Source organism: Tachysurus vachellii, chromosome 23, assembly GCF_030014155.1.
Source record: "Tachysurus vachellii isolate PV-2020 chromosome 23, HZAU_Pvac_v1, whole genome shotgun sequence".
Classification (NCBI taxonomy): Eukaryota; Metazoa; Chordata; class Actinopteri; order Siluriformes; family Bagridae; genus Tachysurus; species Tachysurus vachellii.
In genome coordinates, this window is record NC_083482.1 from 8722743 (window position 1) to 8747878 (window position 25136).

At 39.2% G+C, this 25136-nt stretch overlaps 1 protein-coding gene across 3 annotated transcripts in view; it reads left to right on the top strand.

Annotated features, from left to right (window-relative positions):
- Window positions 1-25080, top strand: part of brsk2b (BR serine/threonine kinase 2b) — a 150809-nt gene extending 125729 nt beyond the window's left edge. Inside the window, exons 10-20 of one of the 3 annotated variants that reach the window (XM_060859299.1) lie at window positions 885-1049; window positions 4311-4408; window positions 4513-4663; window positions 7348-7408; window positions 10339-10546; window positions 11981-12029; window positions 14007-14130; window positions 16078-16258; window positions 16696-16785; window positions 22909-23112; window positions 23360-25080. In XM_060859299.1, coding sequence (XP_060715282.1) covers window positions 885-1049; window positions 4311-4408; window positions 4513-4663; window positions 7348-7408; window positions 10339-10546; window positions 11981-12029; window positions 14007-14130; window positions 16078-16258; window positions 16696-16785; window positions 22909-23102 — 1321 coding nt within the window. In that variant the 3' untranslated portion in view covers window positions 23103-23112; window positions 23360-25080. Of the gene's footprint in view, window positions 1-884; window positions 1050-4310; window positions 4409-4512; window positions 4664-7347; window positions 7409-10338; window positions 10547-11980; window positions 12030-14006; window positions 14131-16077; window positions 16259-16695; window positions 16786-22908 lie in introns of all 3 variants that reach the window. The other 2 variants (XM_060859301.1, XM_060859300.1) reach the window with 2 other exon arrangements.
- The last annotated feature ends 56 nt before the right edge of the window (window positions 25081-25136 follow it).

A 25136-nucleotide genomic window follows, 5' to 3' on the forward strand; every position in this document is an offset into this window, starting at 1 on the left:
AGAATTGGTGGCTTGGTGTCATTTTTACCAATTCATTTAATCAGTGTCATTTTTGATTATAATATAACAAGTTAACAAATATAGAAGACTTTACTACATTAACACTGAGCCTGTATGTGAAAGGCTTTAGCAGGTCATTCCATGGGCTTTAGCAGCTCCGTTATACTGTACAAAAACTACAAAAAAACACTGTTTACTTCTGAGAGGTTCTTGTTAGGACAATTTCAGTTAAAATAGTTTCCTTTTTTCCATTTAGAAGTTTCATTCTCATTAGATATGAGCCAATTGAGTATATTGCTTTAAATTAGTTTTAAGTACTGCCATAAATCTGTGTGAAATTGCAAAAACCATTTGTTTGTTGTTGTTTTTTTTTTTTTGTCTTTTGTCTTTGACCCATTATGTGTTCGCATGCATGCTGTGATAAATGGCCTTGGAAGGTTTAGTAATGAAAAAAGAAATAATGTCATTGTTTGTGTTTGTGTGCATGTATATCTGAGGGAGAGCCGTAAGCGTCCTGCGGCTCAGTGTGTGTCTCTGCCTCCTGCTGTTCAGAGCTTTATTAAAGACCACAGACTCTCAATGAGCTGATGCAACTTTGACAAGCGTTCTCATTTCTCATCCATCCATTACAGCCCGCTTTGTCTCCTCTTACCACTACTTAACTCCATTTATCCTTATGCTTTCCTTTCCAGAGAGCTTAGTGGGTGCATTCGAAATGTATGACGACACAAAACATGGTCATTCCATGGATTTTAAAAATGACTTAAATTAAAAAAGGAAAGGAACAACAATGTGTTAAGATGTATAAATATGCATTAATATTACACAAGATCCTGTGTCTTGTGATATTAAAGCAATTCCCATTTCCGTACGTTTGTTCGCAGTGGGGGGAAGAACGAGCCGGAGCCGGAGCAGCCCGTTCCACGGAAAGTGGCGATCCGTACGCTGCCTTCGGCTGAAGACATCGACCCAGACGTGCTGGAGAGCATGCACTCTCTCGGCTGTTTCCGGGACAAGAACAAACTGATGAAAGACCTGCTGTCTGATGAGTGAGTAACACAGGGAGAGGGGGGGATCAGGACGTAATGAGGAATCACACAGACTGAATTCCCAGTAAAAGATGGTCAAATAAATCTAATTTATTGTCCACGTTGTAATCCAACGTTTCATCTGTAAGAGATCAGATCTACATTATCACATTGATTTATTTTCTTTTTTTTTGTGTGTTTTAAATGAATTTAGTATCTCAGAGAGCACAGACGCTTAGCGATTAGCACATTTTCCTCACATCTTCAGGGTTGTGGGTTTGATTCCTCCCTCTTTCCTGTGTGTGTGTGTGTGTATGGGGTTTGCATGTTCTCCTTGTGCTTCAGGGGTTCCATCTCTGCACTATAGATTCCTACCCAAGCCAAAGACATGCACTGTAGGCTGATTGGCATCTCTAAATTGTCTGTAGTGTGTGAATGTTTGAATATGTGCCCTGCGATTGGTTGTCGCTCCGTCCAAGGTGTCCTCTGTGTTGGGCCCCAGAGTTCCCTGGGATAGATCCCATGCACCCTATCATACTATACAGGGTGGTACGGTGCATGGGATCTATCCCAGGGGACTCTTAGTAAACAACTACATAAATATGCCTTTTTAATCACTAGCACCAGTGTCTGGTTATGCCTTGTTTAGCATCACCATTTAAACGGCAGTCTTTCAGCATCTCTCTGTCAAGGGAGCATTTGTTCCAGTTTGTTGTCATGTGTGCCTCAGTATAGCTTATATTCTGTGTGGTTTTTGCCTCGTATCCACTGTTTATTTGTACTTTACACAGAAAATTCCCTAGACATACATCTGCCTCCCTGTTTAATAACAGTATGCTACAAATATAAAAAATAACTGCAAAATAATAATCCGTGCTGGATCAAGTGCTATTTTATACGCTGTATTAATTTCTTAGTAAACAACTACATAAATATAAATCATTTTATAGTTGTTCTTTTTCTGTCCACATTTTTTGATCCCTGGTTTATTTCAGATTTAAAGGGAGATTGTTTGTGTTTTAAAGCTTTTACCGATGAGCTTCAAGCACATCATTCGCATAATTTGAACATGGACTTTAAAGTTGGACTGACGTTGAACACGGCTTTAAAGCATAATTCAGAAATATCTTTAATGGAAAAGCCAGAATGAAAAAAAGAAAGGATTTCTACAAATATCACACAAGATACATCTATATTAAACATAAATAAGGTTGAAAGAAAAAAACAGTACTGTATTCCTGGATTATTTCAGTCTCGTCTCCAGTCTTGCACCAACTCTTCTCTAAATACGAGCTTTATTTTCTTCGAGACTCTCTATTCAAGCACAGAAATATTTTATATCTCTGTTTCTCACGGCTATTAAGCCCACAGCACCTTTATCGAAGCCTGTTCACCTTCTTTCATCCCTCATGGCCCAAACCTCCCACAGTTACCACTTGCACACTCACCTGTATAACGTGGCTGAGGGACGAATCCGGCGTCATTTAGTCAGGCTGCGATTATGAGTCGGCTTTTTCTCTCAACCCTGCAACTTCATAACCTCTGTCGTAACCATGTTCCTACACCCAGCACCTGATTTTACTCAGAGATCCTTAAATAGCTTTTTTTAGTGGTTGGACCTTTAAGACTGGAGATCTTGGCGTAGGTTTGATTTCAAACTGCTGATGTCCCCTGATCCGTTACCTGAGCTCTAAATATTTATATCAACTCTATTCATCACACACTAGAACTATCTCTATTTACAGACCACTCTTGTTATGCTTCTTCAAAACTTTATTATCTTTTATTAATTTAGTTTCTCACCCCAAACCTATGGGTTCATTTGTACTTATTTCAATGTTCTGTTCAGTATTTTGTTTCCTTTTGTTTTTATAGCAATATAATTTTAAACACTATTTAGCTACATTACTGTCTTAACCGGGGGGCACGATGGCTTAGTGGTTAGCACGTTTGCCTCACACCTCCAGGGTTGGGGGTTTGATTCCCGCCTCTGCCTTGTATGTGTGGAGTTTGCATGTTCTCCCCGTGCCTCGGGGGTTTCCTCCGGGTACTCCGGTTTCCTCCCCCGGTCCAAAGACATGCATGGTAGGTTGATTGGCATCTCTGGAAAATTGTCCGTAGTGTGTGATTGTGTGAGTGAATGAGAGTGTGTGTGTGTGCCCTGCGATGGGTTGGCACTCCGTCCAGGGTGTATCCTGCCTTGATGCCCGATGACGCCTGAGATAGGCACAGGCTCCCCGTGACCCGGGAATAGTTCGGATAATCGGTAGAAAATGAGTGAGAGAGTGAGTACTGTCTTAACCCAAACGTATTCGAAAAACCATGATGTGTTTGCACTGGAGCTACAAGGCAGCTAACGATAAAGTGAATGTTTATGCCAAATGTTGGGGCCAAAAGTTTAAAACATTTAGATTTAATTGTATTTTGTGTTTTAGATCATAATATAATTCAGTATCAATATCATTTGTGTATTCAATTTGTGTAATATATTCTCTCTCTCTCTCTCTCTCTCTCTCTCTCTCACACACACACACACACACACACACACACACACACACACACACACAAACACACAAAAATTGTTAGCTTCATTAGATGAGTTTGGCTGATTGATTGATTGACTGCATTTGAGGTGAAGAGAAGGGAGAAGATGTTAATTTAGAAGGGAGAAGATGTTAATATTAATTATGAGAAATTAAAAAATAAATACAAAACTCAGTTATGGAAAGGTACAAAGTTAGTATGTTGGTTAGATACTGTATGTTGTTGAGTGTCTGGAAATGTGACTCACTGATAGTGATATCAGAGACTGAAGAGAAATTTAAGCCTCCCTGTTTTTCAAAAAATAGAAGACGACACCAGTATAAGGTTTTATGTTTGGAATTTTTCATAGAAATATTTACTCTTAGCCAAATGTGAATTATTGTGGACTTTTGTGGATCCATGTGCAAATGTAGTTGTCGGAAAAATCCATCAAATATTGTGAAGAAGTGACTCCTCATCTTTCCAGTCCGGACTATAGATTCATGCAGCATAACAGATTATTAGGAAGAAGGAAACACTGAATGAATGAGGCATTTGTTTGTGACATATACATTACAGCTCTATTCCCATATCTCACCTTTGGAGGTTGTGGTCAGGGTGTTGAGTCAGACATATAAAGGTTGCAGCTTGGCAGTGCTGGGACCTGAACCCTGATCCTCTGCTCAACAACCCAGATCCTTAACCACTTGAAGCACCACACTGCCTAAATTACATTTTACCTTCTCCTCTTTATTCTAGTGACAACCAGGAGAAGATGATCTACTTCCTCTTGCTGGACCGTAAGGAAAGGTATCCCAGCCATGAGGACCAGAACCTTCCTCCACGAAATGAGATTGGTAATGAGCTTTACTTCCTTCACACTCAGGGTGTGTTCAGGTTTCACATATGTTCCTGATTACCAGATTATGCACCAGATTAAAGAGTCGTGCATTTCTTACAGATCCTCCAAGGAAGCGGGTGGACTCTCCTCTGCTGACCAGACATAACAAGAGGAGACCTGAGCGTAAATCTATGGAAGTACTGAGCGTAACAGAGGGAGGATCTCCTGTGCCTGTACGACGAGCTATCGACATGAACCAGCATGGACAGAGGTATTAGAGAATACACTAGAAACGCCCTGATAATACGTAAAGGTCACAGAGGACATCCTTGGGTTTAGCACATCCTGTTGGGCTCTGCAATGTTAAAACAATAAAAAATGGCATAAAGATGAAGAATAACCCATAAAACTTTAACTCTACCTCTATGCTGTAGCCTTCGTGATCCTTTTTATTTGTCTTTATGTCATTTGATTTGATTCATCTTTCCGTGTTTCCATAACTCTCACTCTGATTTCCCGCTGCCACCGTAACGATTTTGCCAGAACGACTGCCACTCGGATGAGAAAAACGTTTACAGCGGTGGGCCTGTGTGCTATATGAAGTCACAGCATGTTCTAGAAGAGAGCAGTAATTATACAAGTAGCTTAGGATAGTGCTGTAATTATCCTCTCTGTTCTTTCTGTCCTGCTGTAGTAAATCAGTTTTCAGTAAAAGCCTGGATATTTCAGATGCCAACCCCAAAGTGCGAAGCAAACAAGAAAGGTAGAAATCAGCATCAGTCTTTTCTCTTCAGCTCTAAAGATGCAGTGTATTTTTTTTGTTTTGTTTTGTTTTTGTTTTTTTAAAGCGACATTGAATTGATCTTTGTTTAATCCAGGGCTGAGATTTTGAGGTGAGGGTTGTAGATCGTACAGAGCGTGCATTAGAGAGCTTCTTTTTCTTTCAGTAGCACTGTTCCTCTAACGAATAGAGATTAACTTTTACAGAAATAGGGCAAATTGGAACGAATAAGAGATCCTTATTTTCTCTGAATTGTCCCCTCAGTTTTGGCAAAGCTGTTCCCCTCTGGCTTCTTCCACAAACATCAAACGCATCTTATCTTCCTTCTGGTGCCTTTCATGTTTTCGTTTGATGTCTGGCTTTTTTTTTTTTTTGTCGTATGATCGAATCCAAAAAAGTGAGGTTAATTTTCTTAGTCCTCTGTTTCTCTACCTGCACTTTTCTCCCTTCGGTGTTTGTTTGCGTCTGTCTCACTGCTGCAGTAAGTGTGTGTCCAGCCGCGAGACAGAGATTTGCGCCGCACAAACACTGACGCGTGAATGGGTTAAATGAATTAATGAGTTGTGAGTACAAGGCATTACATTTCGAGCCGTTCCTGATGCTGAATACTTCATTAATCCACCAAACGTTGTTATTTTTTATGAAGATCTAAAGTACGCTTAGAGACTTTAGTTTAAAAACAGCTTGATCATGTTTTGCATTAAAATGAATCTTTTAGAATTTCTTTTTTTTTTCTTGAAAAACTCCACTGCATCTTTAGCGCGCTTATTTCCTTTTCGAGTTAACAGCTAGGAATCCTCTCATCTAATAGACTTTTATGTAGAGATAGAGCTGTAGTTTTTTTCTCTCTTTCTCTCTTTCAACTCTTTGTCAGTAGATAGTAGAAAAGCCGCTATTTCTCTTAGCCATGGAGGTTTATCTTTCCTCCTATAATTGCTTTCCTCTTGTGTGTGTGTGTGTGTGTGTGTCCTTACTGTTTTCCTCACTCCCAGCCTAATCAAATGTGTTGCTTCCCCACGTGCTCTAATGTCTCAAATTGTGTGTTGTGTCACTTGTGGCTAATTAAATGAAACATAGAGGGAGGAAATGAACGTCAGTGTTCAGTAGCATCGAGACCAAATGTTTTCAGTGTCGTGATTTTCTGCCTGAATGAACAAACCCATTTTGAGCCTATACTGTAGGATAATGTGTGTTTAAGTAACATGTGATTGATCAATTTATGGATCAGATCTTTCCTCAGAGTAGAATAACGGCACATGAGGGTGTGTTGATGCATTAAATGATGATTAACTGTTTTAGTTTTGTATTACGGTTAATAATTTTACCTTCACGGCCAGTTACGCTTCAGATGTTCGATAGACTCGATTATGCACGCCGCCCAATACTCTATGTGGTAAAAGAGGGAGCAAGGAAAAAGATAAAGGCGAAGGATTTTCTCATTTCACAGTATCTTTTAGAATATATACGGTTCCTCAGGAGTAGTTATTTGTAAACGATTGGACAACATGATAAGCTGCATGCGGTAAACAGTCTCACTGACTGCATGTTGATACGGTATGAAACAGCTCTGGAGATTAAAATACTTTTAAGCAGTGAGATAAGGTTTACATTTTTTAAGCAGTAAGCAGCAGAAGCCAATTAACTTGACAAGCTTCAATATCGTTATGCAGGGATCATTACACAATATTGGCAAGCTCTTGAAAGAAATCCTCCCTCGGATTCAAGACACATTTGGAAACAGCAGCAGATTTGTTCAAAATATCGATGCTTAAAGGGGCAGTTTGTACATTTGTTTCAACATGAAAACAATCACTACATTTTAGACATCACAGAATAACTGAGATTTGTCTTATTGCCATGTCATTGCTATTATTATTTTTGTATTTATTATTATTATTATTATTATTATTATTATTATTATTATTATTATTATTATTATCTACATTATTTCTGGCCCAGAAATAAGTTCCACACACAGTCAGAACAGAAATGCATAGTTACATATACACTATGTAATGTATACATACAGTATGTAGTTTAGGTGGAAGAAGCATTGCATTGCACAAGGCAGCAGAGACCTTTAAATATAACAAACTGCCCCTTTAAAAGGAATCTGACATAGATAATTATGCTTATGTTGCATTATGATTTAATGAATCTGTGTGTTTTGTTAGGTCACGGTCTATCAGTGGTGCTTCATCTGGTTTGTCCACCAGTCCCCTCAGCAGTCCACGGGTAAGTCTCCGGGTTTGTCTCAAATCACCGCCAGACATTTTTCCTATAAAGGGCCACTCACGACAGTGCGGTATGAGCTGTATAGCTAGCTACAGAATGTAAATAAATATAAATGTTAGTGACGTTAAAATCCACAGCAGCGTTAATTGTGTATTAGCAAATCACTTGAATTCCTTTTCAAAAATGAATCATGATGCCTGCATCGGCAGCCTTAGAAGGAACACTTATTAGTTGATTTTCTTTCAATTTAGGGCAAGGCCTGAAGCCAATTATCATCATCTACAAAAGGAAAGGAAATGATACTATAGGTTAGCCAAACCGAGTGCCTTTAATTATGCAAAACATGTCAGCAGCTTCAAAGCCAGCCTCCAAATAGTATAGCTTATTAGCCACACTCAAGGTCCACGATTTAATTTAAAACACCGGAGCTGCAGTCAAATTGCAGCCTGCCGATACTAATAGTCTAGTGCTAACTGCTAGTGCAATTGCACAGTGATGCTCAGCATAATTAGCTGGAATCTCTTCCTTATTTAGAGGATTGTAGCTCTGGGATATTTGAAGCTGCTAATGGCTTGGTAAAATCTGAAAATCCTCCTTTCTTTACTTACAGTAGAGCTTTTACAGTTGACTTGTTTGAACCGCATAACCATTTACAAATCCACCGCTAAGACCTTCCAGTATGCTGTCTGCGAATTGCACAGGCTAAATGCCAGCAGGATTTATCCTAACCCCTGCTTTGAGGCTGGCCTGATCAAATATTCTAGTCTCAAACATTATCCAAACTCAGACAGAACTTTATTTACTCTCTTGACGAATGGTGTCTGAAGAAGTTTTTTTTGTGTGTGTGAGAACTATGTAGGGCAGAAGGCCTTTGAGTCCAGCAGTCAAGCTCTCAACACTTGTATCTCAGCCAGTGATCTCAGCAAAATGTTTTAATGCCGTTTCAAAAACTACCACAGAAATTTTTCTGATTTACACAATTGCAGATGTTTACATTGATAGTAGACCAGAAATATGCCAGTTCTCTGAGTGAGTTCTATTCACAGTGAGTTCCTTCAGTTTGTCATATAGAAGACAATAATTCATAGCTAACGAATGTGCATCATAGTGAACTCCCAGCTTATTAGTGCTATATTTAATGTTCTCATATTCGTAATTGCAATCCATCACTTGCCTCCTATCTTCAGGGCTGGGGGTTTGATTCCTGTCTCCACCATGCGCATGTGGAGTTTGCATGTTCTCCCGGTGCTTCAGGGTTTCCTCCACTTTCCTCCCCCAGTCCAAATACGTGCATTGGCATCATTAAATTGTCCGAATGTGTTTGATTGTGCACTGTAATGAGAGGGGACCCTATCCACTGTGTTCCACGTCTTGTGCCGAGTCACCAGGGATAAACTCCAGACTCGCCATGACCCTGTGCAGGAAAAGTGGTGCAGAAAAGGATGGAATGGTGGATATTCTTACCTTATCTTATTATTTCAGACTTTTAACTCTTAATGTTTTGCTATCCATCTTGAAAACATTTACACATATTGGCTTTCTTTCACACTCAAAACCCAACCTGGATTTTTAGCAATATTTGTTTGACTGTCTTCACCGTACGCTTCATCACATTGGAATCAGTTTATTAGTGACTAATTATTCTGTAGTTTTGCAGAAACTGTATCTATTAATAAATAAAACCTACAGTCCAAGGTAAGAATGAGAATACGATCAAACACAAATGAGATGTTAATTATTAGCTATGATTTTATGTCTAATATTTCACTCCTTACACATGAAGTGTTAACAAATACCAGTTCATTTTTGGAAAAAAAAGAAATAAATGGATATCCTCAGTTTAGAATATTAAGCTCCACAACATCTTCATATCATTCCCTAAGCAGCAGCATCACAGCTCTGTGCTCGGCTCTGCACTTTAATGGCCCTGAGTTTAAGTGGTCATTTTAAGAGGGTGGCGCTATTGTTGTGAATGAATGATAATTTGATTTATTTGAGCTATTCTGATTATACTTGTGCACATCTGGATGAGCTACAAGAACGCAAAATTATTTATACCGAACAATTCTGACAATAGCGCAAACAATTGACTCATCCTAATATCTCTCACATGTGGCACGTGTCCATTTCCTGCTTGCTCAGCCACTTCTGGCAATTTTCCAACAAAGCTTCCAACCAGAGCTTCCTTTTATTTTGTTATTGTGGTTGCTTTTGCTTTGAGAACACTGCACATTTTATTTCCACATTTTCTTGCTGCCTCTTGGCTGGTTGTGCTAATGGCATGTTTTTTTTCTTTCTTTCTTTCTGCACTCTCCCTCCCGCACTCAACACCGCTGCCTCGTCCACCGTCCATCCTTGTGTGCGGTTGGTGCGCGTGCCTGTGCTGTGGTGCGTGCAAATCTCGGACTTATGTATGGTGTGTGTGTGTGTTTGTGGGCTGCGGGGTGTGTGATGCGGCTGCCGTTTTTCGGTGCATGCGCTCTACCCAGCCTGTACGACGCTTTTTCATCCCCCCGCAATCCTCGGAGCTCATGCGGTCACCCAACCACACCCCAAGGCTCAATGGCACCTTCCAGCCAGGCACGGGGGCACAAAACTCAGCACAAAACAACAAAACTCAGACGCTTCCAGCTAAGCCCAAAGGGTCAGAAAAGCCCCTACAGAGCACTAGATCAAACCCACTTCCAAACACCTTGGCCACACCTCTGACTGCCAAGTCTGAGCCATCCACGCCATCCACGCCATGTCACTCCATCTCCCCAGCCATCCCTGTGCCCAACAGCCCGAAGGTGCGCCGGCCGCCCCTGACTGTGCCCCCCAAGCTTTCAGTGCCCCGCTCACAGGCTCCGCCTCTCTCTCCCATTCGCCTGCACCACCTGCACCCGCTGGCCACGACTGACCACAACGGCAAATGTATCCCCACTGTACAGGTGACTCCTCACCCCTCACCTCGTGCCAGCCCCCTGCCAACACCCAAAGGGACACCTGTGCACACGCCCAAGGAGAGTCCAGCAGGTACACCGAGTCCCACACCACCCCCCAGTCCCTCTATTGGGGGCATGCCCTGGAGGACGCGACTCAACTCCATCAAGAACAGCTTCCTCGGCTCGCCGCGCTTCCACCGCAGGAAATTGCAAGGTAGGAGGAATGACGCACTAGAAAACACATATTGTGATCATTTTTGCAAAACAGCTCAAAAACACCTTCCTTTATTGTCCAGGTTTGGTGCCAAGAACATATCCTGGTGAGAGATTTCACGTTAAATTTAACAAATTAAACACGTCACATCAAGGTTCAATTAACTAGCTTTATTTACAGCATTCTTTAACAATTTAAAACCATAACTTAATTTAATAGTGAACTTTAGTAATAAACACCTCATACCTAATAATCTTTATTCCACCTGTCTATAAAAATGACCCTCTTTCTGATGGTCAATTCTCAATTCTCATTGGCCAGAATGTGTTGATCATTTTCTTTAACAGCTGCTGTGAGTTAGAAGGAAAATTACAGGATTATTGAATTGGGTCTTTAACGATGATTTAAAAGTTATTAATCTTAACTAAATATTATATGGAAAGATCTTTAACATGCATATAAAATAAGCGTTTCTTTAACAAAGAAAAAATGCATAATTATTGTCAAGAAGAGATTAATGTTTGTGTACCGTGTGTTATTTTAATGAGGTAAAGTGTAGCTATAAACTGAGAATATCTACAGGCTTTTGCTCTTTAACAAGGAAAATTACAGTATGTAATTATATAAGTGTTGTTGGGGTCTAAGAGGAATAAAGATCTATGTAGATATTTTAAAATAATCAGCAATGGTGTAATTTTACGTTGTTGATTCTTTTCCTATAAGTAAAATGCTGATAATCAGCTCAAGTGTATTGGTGTTGGATCCGAGCCTGTGTAGGTATTTGTCCACCAGTTAACCAGGAGCAACATATATAATGTTAACTAATGCTTTAAATAATGTTAATGAATTCACTTGTTTCTGTTTGTTTCTGAAAACTGCACTGGACCAGACTTCTGCTAATTATTTAACTGAATTGGAGTAAGGTGGCGCCTCCTCTGTTCCCATTATCATACTTAAACAAAAACAGCTGTTTGGGTCGTGTACAGATCGGTTTAGGGCATTGAACCACAGCAGCACCTCGAAACCAAATGTAACGAAACATAACAGCGAATTAACAGACAATCGCTGTAGATTTACAGTCATTTCCCCGTCGGTTTGTTTAGTCAGGTGTCTTCTCTCCAGACTGAGATCTATAATCAACAGACTAAGATCTGCTCAGTGTTCCATTATCTGCTTTATCTGTAGTGATGGTGATGAAACATAACATAAGCAGCTAACCTCCTGCTGCCCGTCTCTTTCGCTCTCTCTGGAGGCCAGGATCAGGTTCGCTGATTGCAGCGGTTATTAAGCATCTCTTAAGCTTTTGAATAATTATCTGTGCTTCATCAGCATTCGCTTCAGCTACCGTTGGTGAATACCTGGACTCCTTTAGCATAATTTATGATAGATGATGATTTGGTTTATGCTTCATTGTGCCTTTATGGCTCTTTGCAGTACCGACCCAAGAGGAAATGTCCAGTCTGACGCCAGAGTCTTCCCCTGAGTAAGTTTAAAACACTTACACACAAATTTCTCTGTTTTTTTGTGTGTAAAATATATGCGAACTTCATTAAAACTACAAAAAAGCCGAGCCAGTGAAGGATTATGTCTGTTAAATGAGCAGGATTTGAAGTGTTTGCTATAATGAATGCATTTAGGTCAGTGTAGCTTTCACAGTATGATTTCCTAAAACTAGAGAATTTCATTTCTGTTATTTATTCATTTTTATATCATCCGTAATGTCCAAATTTTACGCAGGTTATTTTATTGCATCTGCAAATTCACACTTTGTAGTACAGTTTCACGTTATATGTAAAAAGAAATAAATGAATCAGTATTAAAACAATGCACTTTTCCTCAAGCAAGGTCCTAAATGCTCTAGTATTATGAGATGTCTTAATAGTATTGTCAATTTTTGCCAATACACAATAAGCTCCTACAAACCCAAGCAAGCCAGAAGTGTCATAAATCATTTTCTTTGGCTTGACAAATACTGTTTACATTGACATTTTACTGTGATTTATGACTTTGTTGTGATTTGAGTCTTGTTTTTTGTCCCCTGACCTGTCATTGCTTTGTCTCATTCATTCATTCATTCATTCATATTTGTTACTGAGCCTAATTTTCTTGGTCCCGTGTTCTCAATTCTTGGTTCTTAGTTCCTCGTACATCCCTTAGTTTCTTTGTCTTACAGTTGATTAATGATTTATCTTTATTTGATGCTTCATGCTTGTGATTTAAACCAGGGTGTGGATTAAGAATATAGAACAGATTATTATGCATTGGTATCCTGTGCAGCAGGGAAATTTGTGGACCTGGCAACCTTGCTGGTCATGCCTGACTCGCTTTAGAATTATTTTTCTCATTATTAAAACTTTAAGCTTTAAGCCAGTTTTAAACCTGAACCGAAATAAAAGTTTTTATAATCTTATACATTCCCCCCCATCTTTCCTGTCGTTTATTAATGGTGTAATTATGAGGAACTTGCTGTTCTACTTTAAAATGTAAAAGTGTTTTTGTTCCACTTACTTAACTTCATGGCTACTTGCCACTGCTGGGCCATCCAGCAGTTTTAAAAGCAGGGTTCACGTTGTCTCGTCTGCTTTTCGAGCGAGCAGGTCCATGCCGTGCTGGCTTCAGGCTGTCCTAGATAAGCATGCTCTGTGGCAAAATCCCAGCATGCTCCACAGTTCAAGAGGGGCGGAGAAATGAGCCATGCACCAGTCTTCAGACCTCAAACCAAAGGCCTGTGACTGACTTCCCTTAAGGCTTTCTTTTAATAGAAAAGCAGGAGCACTTTTCTCACTCATCTTTCTGCAGTTCTTGGCTGTCAATCTAAGCTGTCAATCCCTTTCCATAACGGGAAGTTTATTAAATGGATTCACAGTAGGGTGTTTGTTTTATTTAGTTTTTCATGCAGTTTTATTTATTGTATCAAATCTGAATTTAGTTTGATCTCATTGAACCATTTTCTTAGCTCTTCTATTAGCAGCGAATTCAAAATGAATCTTTTTTTTTCATCACGTGGTGTGTGTGTGTGTGTGTGTGTGTGTGTGTGTGTTGGTCCACAGCTGTCTTGATGTGTTCAGCATTACACCATGACTGAGCTTGAGTTCTGCAAATGTCAGAAACTATGTTTGCGTGAAATGCCTTATTTACCACAGACGAGATCTGTCAAAGGAAGCGCTCGGGTGATGATTTCACTGTACTTTAAGAGTGTTTTTTTTTCTCCTGGCCTCGTTTTTTTGAAGGGTGCAAATTTACTCATGTACAACTTGACAGGTTGATTTTACTGTCTCTTAAAAGGCATGGCGTGTACAGTGTGGCACGTTTTGCTCAGTATTTCAAATGATTGTTATTGTGATGCATCATTCGTTTGATATGTTTGTGGTGTCCTCATATTTTATTCTAGTCTGCGTTTAAAACATTGAAGGTGTTTTCTTACTTCGTGTTTGGTTGTGCTTCCTTTTTTTTTTTTTAGACTTGCGAAAAAATCTTGGTTTGGGAATTTCATCAATTTGGAGAAAGAAGAGCAGATCTTCGTAGTGATCCAGGACAAACCTCTGAGCTCGATCAAAGCTGACATTGTGCAAGCCTTTCTCTCGGTAAGTCCCATATATGACAGCTTCTTATATTTAATGGTGTTTCATAGCACATTTGTCTTATTCCATTCATTTCCTATTAAAAAATTCCAACCTATTACATGAAATTCCCAAGACACATAAGCTCACATTCCTCATCTTTATAATTATATACATTTCCCTATTAGTTTCACTATATAGTAGTTACTAATGAAATTCATAGCAGTTGATGAATAATATGCTTGAAGTTGAATAAATAATAAGCTGGGACTTTCAGGGGTTAAAAGATTTATATTCTTAGCTTAAATAGATTTCATTTAGATTCCGTTTAAGATTTATTATATCTGTATTCCTGTAAATTCTACTCATGGCTTTTAAAAAGAGCTTATAAACGCTGGATACATCACCAAGTCATCATATAATCTGAAGTGTGTTTTATTAACCACTAAGTAGAAACTAAAAAGCCCTAAATAACAAGTGTCTTGTCTTTATACAGCATCAGGAATAGAGCGTTTGAAATTGAATAAAAGTTAAAATAATGTATATTGATATGGGTATGAATACTAGAATACTGTTTTTATTGCCTTCAGAAATCTGCAGGAATCAACTGAAACACCTCGAACTGACTAATTCATGCACAATCATTTGCATAACAGAAGCATTTAATAATCTATCACAACTAATAATGCAGCTATGATTCATTTACACATAACAGATCCCCAGCTGTGAACCAGTACAAGATTTTATGAATAAAAATCAAACTCATTTTCAATTACAAATGTCCAATTTGGGCTTTGTTTAACAAAGAACAAGACCTTAATCAACCCTTGAAATATGTGATCCTTAAAAGAACGTGTCAGTGAGATAATTATAATTAAACATGTGTTTACTTTATATTCTAGTTAAGGTGTTAATTGTGAAGATGTTTTATCATCACATCTGTCCTTGTATTAGTTTGGATCTCTAATAAAGCACAGTCTTACTAGTCTTCTGAAGATGAGAAGAAAAATCAGTACTGAAGCTGAGATTTAGGCTTTCGATTCCTGTCTCTGCCCTGTGTGCATGGAGTTTGCATGTTTTCCCTGTGCTTTAGGGGGTTTCTTCCGGTTACTCTGGTTTCCCGTAAGTTCAAAGACGTGTTGTAGACGGATTGGCATCTCTAGATTGTTTGCAGTGTGAATGTTTGTGCGATTGTGCTCTGAGACGTGTTGGCACTCTATCCAGGATGTTCCCCGCCTTGTTTTCCTTAATTCTCCTGGAAAAATGTCTAGGCCTCTCACAAGTCTGAGAAGGATAAGCACAGAAAAAAATGGATGTATAGATGGATGGATGGATGGATGGATGGATGGATGGATGGAGAGAGGGATAGATGAATGGATGAGTGGATGGATGAAGAGATGGATGGATAGAGGGATAGATGGATGGATGGATGGATGGAGGGCTAGATGGATGGATGGAGGGATAGAGGGATGGATGGATAGAGGGATAGATGGATGGATGGAGAAAGGGATGGATGGATGGAGGGATGGATGGATGGATGGAGGGATAGATGGATGGATGGAGGGATAGATGAATGGATGAATGGATTGATGAAGAGATGGATGGATAGAGGGATGGATGGATGGATGAAGGGATGGATGGATAGAGGGATAGATGGATGGATGGAGAAAGGGATGGATGGATGGAGGGATAGATGGATGGATGGATGGAGGGATAGATGGATGGATGGAGGGATAGATGAATGGATGAATGGATGGATGAAGAGATGAATGGATAGAGGGATGGATGGATGGATGGATGGATGGATGAAGGGATGGATGGATGGATGCATGGAGAAAGGGATGGATGGATGGAGGGATAGATGGATGGATGAATTGAAATCCTTGTGCTTTGGAAATTTTTAATGTCCCCTTCTAGGTCAGATTCTGTTGAGCATAATCAGGTTCTGTTGTTTTCCTTTTCCCATGGAAGATTCCCAGCCTCAGCCACAGTGTGGTTTCCCAGACGAGTTTTCGGGCGGAGTACAAGTCCACAGCCGGCCCTGCTGTCTTCCAGAAGCCTGTGAAATTTCAGGTGGACATCACCTACACGGAGAGCACATCAGCCACCAAGGAGAACGGCATCTACTCCGTCACCTTCACCCTGCTCTCAGGTAACAACATACTGTCTCCATCAACTACAAGCTTTCTGCACTTTATTTTTCCTTTGGTTTGATTGTCCTCTCTACTCCCTGCTCACATTCCCTCACCTATAGACTCAAGCAGAAAATGTTTCTATGAGCTACTGAACTTAATGTGTGCATCAGAAAGTGAGTCGTTGGCCACTGCACCATAAAATGCACCGCGATCCCATTAGACTTTATGAGGCTGCTGTTAAGGGGAATAAAGCTGACAAGCGACAGCATAAAACGTATACATTCACTTAATTAGGTGGAATTATGCAGTGCATTACAAATATTTAATATACTGAAAGTTTATGGCAGTGTATTCTATTTATTTGCAATGTATTTTAATTTCCATACACCTTAGAGTTAAATAGCTTTAAAAAAAAACTGTGTGTGTGTTTGTGTGTGTGTGTGTGTTCCGGCAGGTCCCAGCCGGCGCTTCAAACGAGTTGTGGAGACGATTCAGGCTCAGTTGTTAAGTTCACACGACCAGCCGACCGTCCAGCAGCTGTCTGGTAAGCAGAGAATCCGTCCGCCAACACACACCGCCACTGCTCTCTCTGTCTCTCTCTCTCTCTCTCTCTCTCTCTCTCACTCTCTCTCTCCCTCTCTCTCTCCCTCTCTCCCTCTCTCTCTCTATCTCTCTCTCCCTCTCTCTCTCTCTCTCTCTCTCTCTTTTCCTCACCTCCTTTCTGACACAGCATCGGCCGCATGCATGGCGTCCAGCCCACAATGCTCCAGCACCTCAAACGCAGCACTCACACTCCTCAAGGTCAAATAGGTGTATTTATGTATTAAAATATTTGATGTATTGGAGATAGTTTCAAATATGTTCCACAGTGCACACTGGGACTGAGTATTAGATCTTTCACAGGATACAACATACTCACTGAAAAAAAAAACATCAAAAGTCCACAGATTAACTCCACAGATATCGGAGCATTTTGTTATATTTACAGTTTCCCGTTTCCTGTATGATTAATTACATGATTAATTACATTATATAAAGTATATGTACAAAGTTTCATATGTAACCATCATGTAAAATATGTATATTCCGGCTAATATTAATTTCTGCACAGGAAAAAGTGTACTACTTTCTGGCCCAGAAAATTTCTGTTAAGAATTCTCTTTCATCTCTTTTATATCATTTTCATGGTTATATATTCCTTTTTTAAAAGTGTACAATATGATGCAAGTCTTAAAACAATGTTTAAATATTGCAGACTGCAACTTTAACATAGTTTCTGATTTGGGATTTTCTGTCTTTTCAGTTTTTGATATTATCTCTAACACAGAGATGTGACAAAATGCCTATTTGACCTGAGATGAGAGCACTGAAGCTTACACCGAACATCTTATTCTCTCTCTCTCTCTCTCTCTCTCTCTCTCTCTCTCTCTCTCTCTCTCTCTCTCTCTCTCTCTATCTATCTATCTATCTATCTCCCACATTTGTGCGCACACACAAACACACACACACACACACACACACACACACACACACACATCAGCAAATTCAATAAGTACATATTCTGAACAATCGTTAATTAATTCTCCTGTGTCCTCTCAGTAAAATGAATAAATTCTTTAATAAAGGATTTTGGAAAAGGGATTTTGAAAAGCAGTATTAGTAGGATACATTTCAGGTCCACTTGGAGAGACGAAGAACGGATTTGAAAAGAGAGGAACTCCCTTTTGTTCTTTATCTCTGTCTGTCTCATCACATGGCTGTGCTTGTGCTTGTGCCAGAGCCCCTGATAACAGCTCCCTCTAGTGGCCACATGCGCTGAACTGCAGCTAGTAACTGCAGTTGTCTGAGTTTTTAGTGACTGTTATTGATCAACGAATTGAATCCTTTGAAGCTGCTGTTTCTTCCTAAAAAAGCAGAGAAACATAAGCAGAAATAAAAAAAAACTTGTATCAATAGCTTCTCTGTGCAAAAAGTGAGACAAATTGCTCCTCTAATTTTTATTTCTTTATTTAAAAGATAATAGTCATGATTAAATGAAATAATTAATGTGTGGCCTTTAAATGGAGGAAGATGTTATGAGGAATTCAGTCACCTCACCATCTTGCCAGTATCTCCTCTGTCACCTTCACAGCCCTGCACTTCACTTCACTTCCCTTCCCATGTAGCTGAAAGTACACATGCACGTGACGTGATGGATGAATGATATGTGAGCAGCAGTAATCACTGAGCAGGACAGCGAAAAATCACCAAAACCCAAGACTAATCACACTTGACCTTAAGACACATCAGAGCACAAATAAACAGAGAGGAAGTGCTCTCTTTGGATTATTATACAATAGTAATACACTGGAATATTAAAGGTGCAGTTTGTAATATTTAGGCGCTTTTATGTGAGAGGAATTGTACTTACAGTGGATACTATTGATCTTCTGTTTTCTCCATGTCACAGACAGAGCATCAGGGAATGGAGCTATTGCTTGTATTATTGCACAGATTTATTACATCACACTTCTTTTCTCAGAAGAATAAGGAATATAATAACATGGATACAAAAAGTGTTAAGCATTAGATAAGCATTAGACACTGAAGTATTAAAGTGTACTGCTATTATTACAGACTGCACCATTAATAGAGTGCTGCCATTATTACAGACTGCACCTTTAAAAGAGTGCTGCTATTATTACAGACTGCATCTTTAATGGAGTGCTGCTATTATTACAGACTGCACCTTTAATAGAGTGCTACTATTATTACAGGCTGCATCTTTAATAGAGTGCTGCTATTATTACAGACTGCACCTTTAATAGTCTGCAGCTATTATTACAGACTGCACCTTTAATAGAGTGCTGCTATTATTACAGGCTGCATCTTTAATAGAGTGCTGCTATTATTACAGACTGCACCTTTAATAGAGTGCTGCTATAATTACAGACTGCACTTTTAAAAGTGTACTGCTATTATTACATTCTTCCCCTTTAATAGAGTACTGCTATTGTTACAGACTGCAAATTTGAGTGCTGCTATTATTACAGACTGCATCTATAAAAGTGTACTGCTATTATTACAGACTGCACCTTTAATAGAGTGCTACAATTATTATAGACTGCACCTTTAAAAAGATGTACTGCTATTATTACAGACTGCACTTTTAAAAGTCAACTGCTATTATTACCGACTGCACCTTTAATAGAGTGCTGCTATTATTACAGACTGCACCTTTAATAATGTGCTACTATTATTACAGGCTGCATCTTTAATAGAGTGCTGCTATTATTACAGACTGCACCTTTAATAGTCTGCTGCTATTATTACAGACTGCACCTTTAATAGAGTGCTGCTATTATTACAGGCTGCATCTTTAATAGAGTGCTGCTATTATTACAGACTGCACCTTTAATAGAGTGCTGCTATAATTACAGACTGCACTTTTAAAAGTGTACTGCTATTATTACATTCTTCCCCTTTAATAGAGTACTGCTATTATTACAGACTGCACTTTTAAAAGTCAACTGCTATTATTACCGACTGCACCTTTAATAGAGTGCTGCTATTATTACAGACTGCACCTTTAATAGAGTCCTGCTATTATTACAGACTTCACTTTTAATAGGGTGCTGCAATTATTACAGACTGCACCCTTAAATGTGTACTGCTATTATTACAGATTTCACCTTTATTAGGGTGGTGCAATTTTTACAGACTGCACCTTTAAGAGTGTACTGCTATGATTGCAACCTTTGCCTTTAAATCAGCACTGTGCCTCTTTAAATACTGCTCTTATTATTATTTTATAAATAACTATGTACATATTGCCTTGTTTTATTAGTGTTATTATAAACAGCTATCATTAACTAGTACAATTCACAGTGCTAGTTTAAATATAGTTTATTTATTATGTCAGTTAATGTGAGCATTTTATCTGTTCACACTTTCCTTTCACGAGTCAAGTCTCGAGTCATGAAAGTTTAACGTCTCCCATCCAAAGGAGTTTTGGGCACTCATGCATTCTTTATGCTGTTTTTCTGCCTAAGTTTAATTCTTGCATCATTCTGCTTTAAGGTGCAGTGTGCAGGTTTTGAGAGATTCGAGCTCAGCTTGGGATTTCAGTCGTCTGTCTTCTGAAGTGATTTCTAATCAGAATTCTTTAAAAAACAAGAATAAATCTGAGGCTCTATTTAAGTTGATCTAGACTATTTTGGCTTGTAATTGTGCTGTTAACCCATGCTGAGTTGCTTTCTCTTTCTATGGATTCAAACACTCTTTTGGAAGGCTTTTGCTATCGATGTGACCTACTTAACCACTTAACTAGCAGCCTGTTAGATAAACCAGTACCACGCGGTTTAAGTTGTTTTCTTTTAGAGCCTTGTTTACGCTATGAATATTTCAATATCTTGTATCCAGCATGTAGCTTATGTAAGAGAAATAAATAGTCAAGGCATGTTCTATTATTTAGGTTTAACATGCTATATTCAGCTAAATTTGGCAAGAGAACAGCGACGATGACTTGTTCATGCTCCGATTTTAAAGATTTAAAAGAAACTGAATAATTAATGTAGCTTTAAATTGCATACAATAATCAGTTGCATTGCAAAGGCTACTGGGTTGTAAGTTCTCTATCTATAATGACTCAGCTCTCGCTAAACAGCCATTTTAATAATGCATTTTATTTATATAGCTTGTTTCACTAGCCTAACGATGATTACAGTGCATGAAAAGTAGCATCTTGCATTTTTCTAAAGCGCAGACAGTAATAATGCGGAAAGGTTGACTTGGGGTAGGTCGCTCATCTTCAGCCTGCTTTGTGTCACAGCACTTTCATGGCATTTTCTTCCAGAGCAAATGGTCAAGAGTCTCTCTGTGTCAGATGGAAGTGTGTGAAAAGACTTTGGTCCAGAATCAGCAATAAAATAAAATAAGCCTGATACAGAGACAAGTGCTGCAATTGAAGCAATGATTTGTAGTGCTCGCTATTTTACAGTTCAAAGGCTCAAGAGAGGGACTGAGAGGCATAGTGAGAGAGACAAAGAGTGAGACAGAGAGAGACAGGAAGAGAGATATTAAGAGATAGTGAGAGAGACAAATTGAGACAGGGACAGAGAGAGAGAGACAGAGACAAAAAGAGAGATATTGAGAGATGGTGACAAAGACAGAGTGAGACAGAGAGACTGCTTGAGAGAGAGACAGAGACAAAGTATGAGACACAAAGAGAGATAGAGAGATAACGAGATAGAGACAGATAGATAGCAAGAGAGAAATAAAGTGTGAGAGAAAGGATAGCGAGAGAGACAAGGACAACATGAGAGAGAGAAAAAGAGAGATTTTTAGTTTGTTTATATTATATATGAAATAACACAATTGCACTTATAGAACAATGATCATCTGGCTGTGTCCCAGTGCAATCCCTTACCAAACTCTCTTAAAGTTAATAAGACCAAAAAGCAGGTAATCTCCACTGTCCTTTAGAAAACATTAGAAAACAAGTTACAGCTTTGTCTCTTGACCCTAGAGACTCCTTTGTGTTCATCTCACGGCATCACAAAGACACCTGAAGAACACAACGTGACTCACTGGATTAATTGATTGGTTGATTGATTAATTGCTTGCTTCTATTATGAGCATAAAGTCTTCTCACTTCTGTCTTGTGGAAACTAATAATGTCTACAACACATGTTACACAGGTTAATTTACTACCTAAACAAGAGCAGACACGGGAACGTGTTACGTTAACAACATTCACAGCAATCACGGCACAGTTCCAGTGCAACCAATCTCACAGCACCTCCTTCAGGTAGTCTCCTGTTCAGTACCATGGTGCGCTTCCTGCTCCACATGACAGATTTTACATTACCAGTTTTTCATGCAAAGTCGAGCTCAGTTTCAGACTAAACCACCAGTGTGAATTCTCACTTAAACTGACCTCCAGTCTGCGTGAGCACAAGCACCGTGACTCTGTCCAGGATATAACGCTCACGTACAATGTACGCCCAAATGAGTATATTTTGAGTCTCCATTCCTTATTTTTCTTTTTCAGTGAAATATTCTTGTGTTGTACAGGTATACAGTAGAGTAGAGATGGACTGGTTAGAGAGCGGGCTGAAAATCAGTGCAGTGCTGGTTTAAAGTGCAGGCAGAATTCTGCATGGTCATGAAATATACCCCAGAATAAAACAAAAGAGAAGCCTGCACTGATAACACTGCTAACTGAGTCCTAAATGTCAACATGAAGAGTTACAATGCCATTTATGTTCATTCCATCCAGACAAGATCAAATGTGGGACTGTTTAAAGCCTCATGACATATTATAGTTTTGTGTAGTGTTGAGTGTGTGTGTGTGTGTGAAAGGGAGGGAGAGACAGAGAGAGACTGTTTGTGTGAATGAGTGTGTGTGTGTGTGTGAGAGAGAGAGAGAGAGAGAGAGAGAGAGAGAGAGAGAGACTGCGTGTGTTAGTGTGTGTGTGTGTGTGTGTGTGTGTGTGTGTGTGAATATTTGAGAGAGTTAGAGAGATTTTGAGAAGGCTTAACATTTCTCATTTATCTTGTAACCTCATTCTCATTGTGTCCTCCTTGTGATCCACATTGTTCATTTGTTTGTTCCCTCTCTCTCTTTCTCTCTCTCTCTCACTCTCTCTCTATCTCTCTCGTTCTTCTCTTCCCGGTGTGTACCCAGGCAGCCCGTTGACTAGCTTCTTTGACGTAATTAAACAGCTCTTTTCAGACGAGAAGTCCGGGCAGGTGTCGCAGCCCCCCGGCACGCCCAAGCAGGGCGCCAGCTCCAAGAAACACGAGTCCGACTCTAATGCCTCCAAGAGCAAAGACAAAACCAAGGTGGCACCTTCAGTCGGGACACAGGAGCAGCCTTAAACCCAGGAGTGTTAGTAGATGACTAGATTTTTCTAGTCCACTTATTAATTTATGAATAAATCTCAACAAAGCTTTTGACTCAATAAACTTTTGTACCTCGGGATGATTCCTGCAGCCTGAAGGTGGACACGAGGCACACCCGGATGTCCTGTATTTTCTTTCCCAGAATGTCTTATTACTCTCTTGCATTGCATTTTATGTTTTTCCTGTTTTTCTGTTCCATTATTGTGATGCCTTTTGCACATTTCTGCTGCCAGGAATTATCCAGAAAACGTGTTAGAACCCGACTGCTGCTCTCGCATGAGCTTCGTGTACAGTATGTTGATGATGGAAGGCACATTACACAGCAAGTACAAGCTACAGACGGATGTTCCTCAACACCGACTCAGAGAAACCACCGAGATTCATTCACCTTTCAGCTTCTTCCTTCTTACTCAGAGCCGCAGCCTTCTGAAAAATTTGACATCTACAAATGTTCCTGTTCTTATTTCATATTCTTTTAACTCTAATGTAATAAATTGGCTCTTGTTTATCCCCTACAAACACACACACTCACACACACTCCATGGGGAGGAAGAAGCAGCCAATGAAGTGGTTATTACGGCGTTGGTGGAGCAGCCAACACAGACTCATGTTGGATTGTAATTCTTTTTCGATGTAGTGTTTCTTTATGAATGACAGAATTGAACTATTTTATGAACTCTGTGTCATTGCTGTACAAGATTTTCAAATCTTATTGAGAAAATAATATGTCCGAGCCTATTCCGGAGGGCTGTGGGATGGGATGCGAAAGGGGAAATGTTTCACTAAATGCTCTATTCTGATGTACAGCCTGTACACGTTCATTACGTAAACCTCGTCTAGTTGTGACTCTGCTTGGACTGATTGTGTTGCTATTTTTTTTTTCTCTCTCCATGTAGTGATGAAATATTTTGTCAACTTTGAATGAAATGATGCATAATGATTTACTTTTGATGTCAATTTTGCATTTTTGAGAAAACATTTTTGGAGAAGCATCTGCAGGATTCAGAGAACTTTGGCCATAATTGTGTATAATTTTATAACTTATCATTGTGATTTATTTGTTCTTGTTTTTATTGTTTGTTAATTTATGCAGCTGGGACTATTTATAAACCAAAATTTGGGTAGTTTAGTGTTCGTATCAGAGCTATTTGTCAAATTGTTTGCATTTTTGTTTCTTGTCCTTTGTTGTTTGTTAGGACTCACCTGAATTTTGTGAACGAAGCACTCTTTCTTTTCTGGCTTTGAGCAGAAAAAGAGCTTGTAGTATATGTTAAATTATTTACCAGTAATTTAAGAATGTAGACTAGCCTCTACGCGGGATGGGGCGGGTATAACATTATGAACTCTTGCTCTATTTGTCACTTTTTAAATCTCATAGTGTGTGTACAAACAGGTCGAAACACTTGAACCATGTGATGTAAATAGATAACTTTGCCAATGAGTTTCTTAAGGCACCAAGGGGGTCGTCCTGCTCATGGCTGTGGTCTCGTATTTGCCATTTGCATGTCAGACATCCAGCTTTTCTCTGCATGATGATGATGTATATGTTCAATTTGCCCTTTCTTCTGCCCCAACCCATTTTCCCCATTTTTTTATCAGACAACTGAATTGTTTTTTTTTTTTCCTTCACTTTATTTTTTTATTTATTTTTGTTTTATGTTTTCTAGCGTTCACGTCTCACTTCCTGCTTGTACTTTAGTATTTTTTGGTTGTGTATGGTTTTCGCTGAGAGGGTGTGCTGATGTCATAACCCACCTTGTTGCAGGTGCATATCCACAACACGGCAGAATTCAGATAAAGAGAAATAAACTAAGCAATACCTATTCTTATCCTTCCTATTTTCTACTTTGAGTGAGAAGATAAGCTGGAATACATATTGATTCAATATGAGCAGGTAAAGAAACCCCAACAATGTATCCCCTTGTAACTACTGTGAATGAATTCAGTGCAAAACAGAAATAAATCCATTGGATTCTTTGGATTTTGCATCAGTCATGAATCTACAGATCA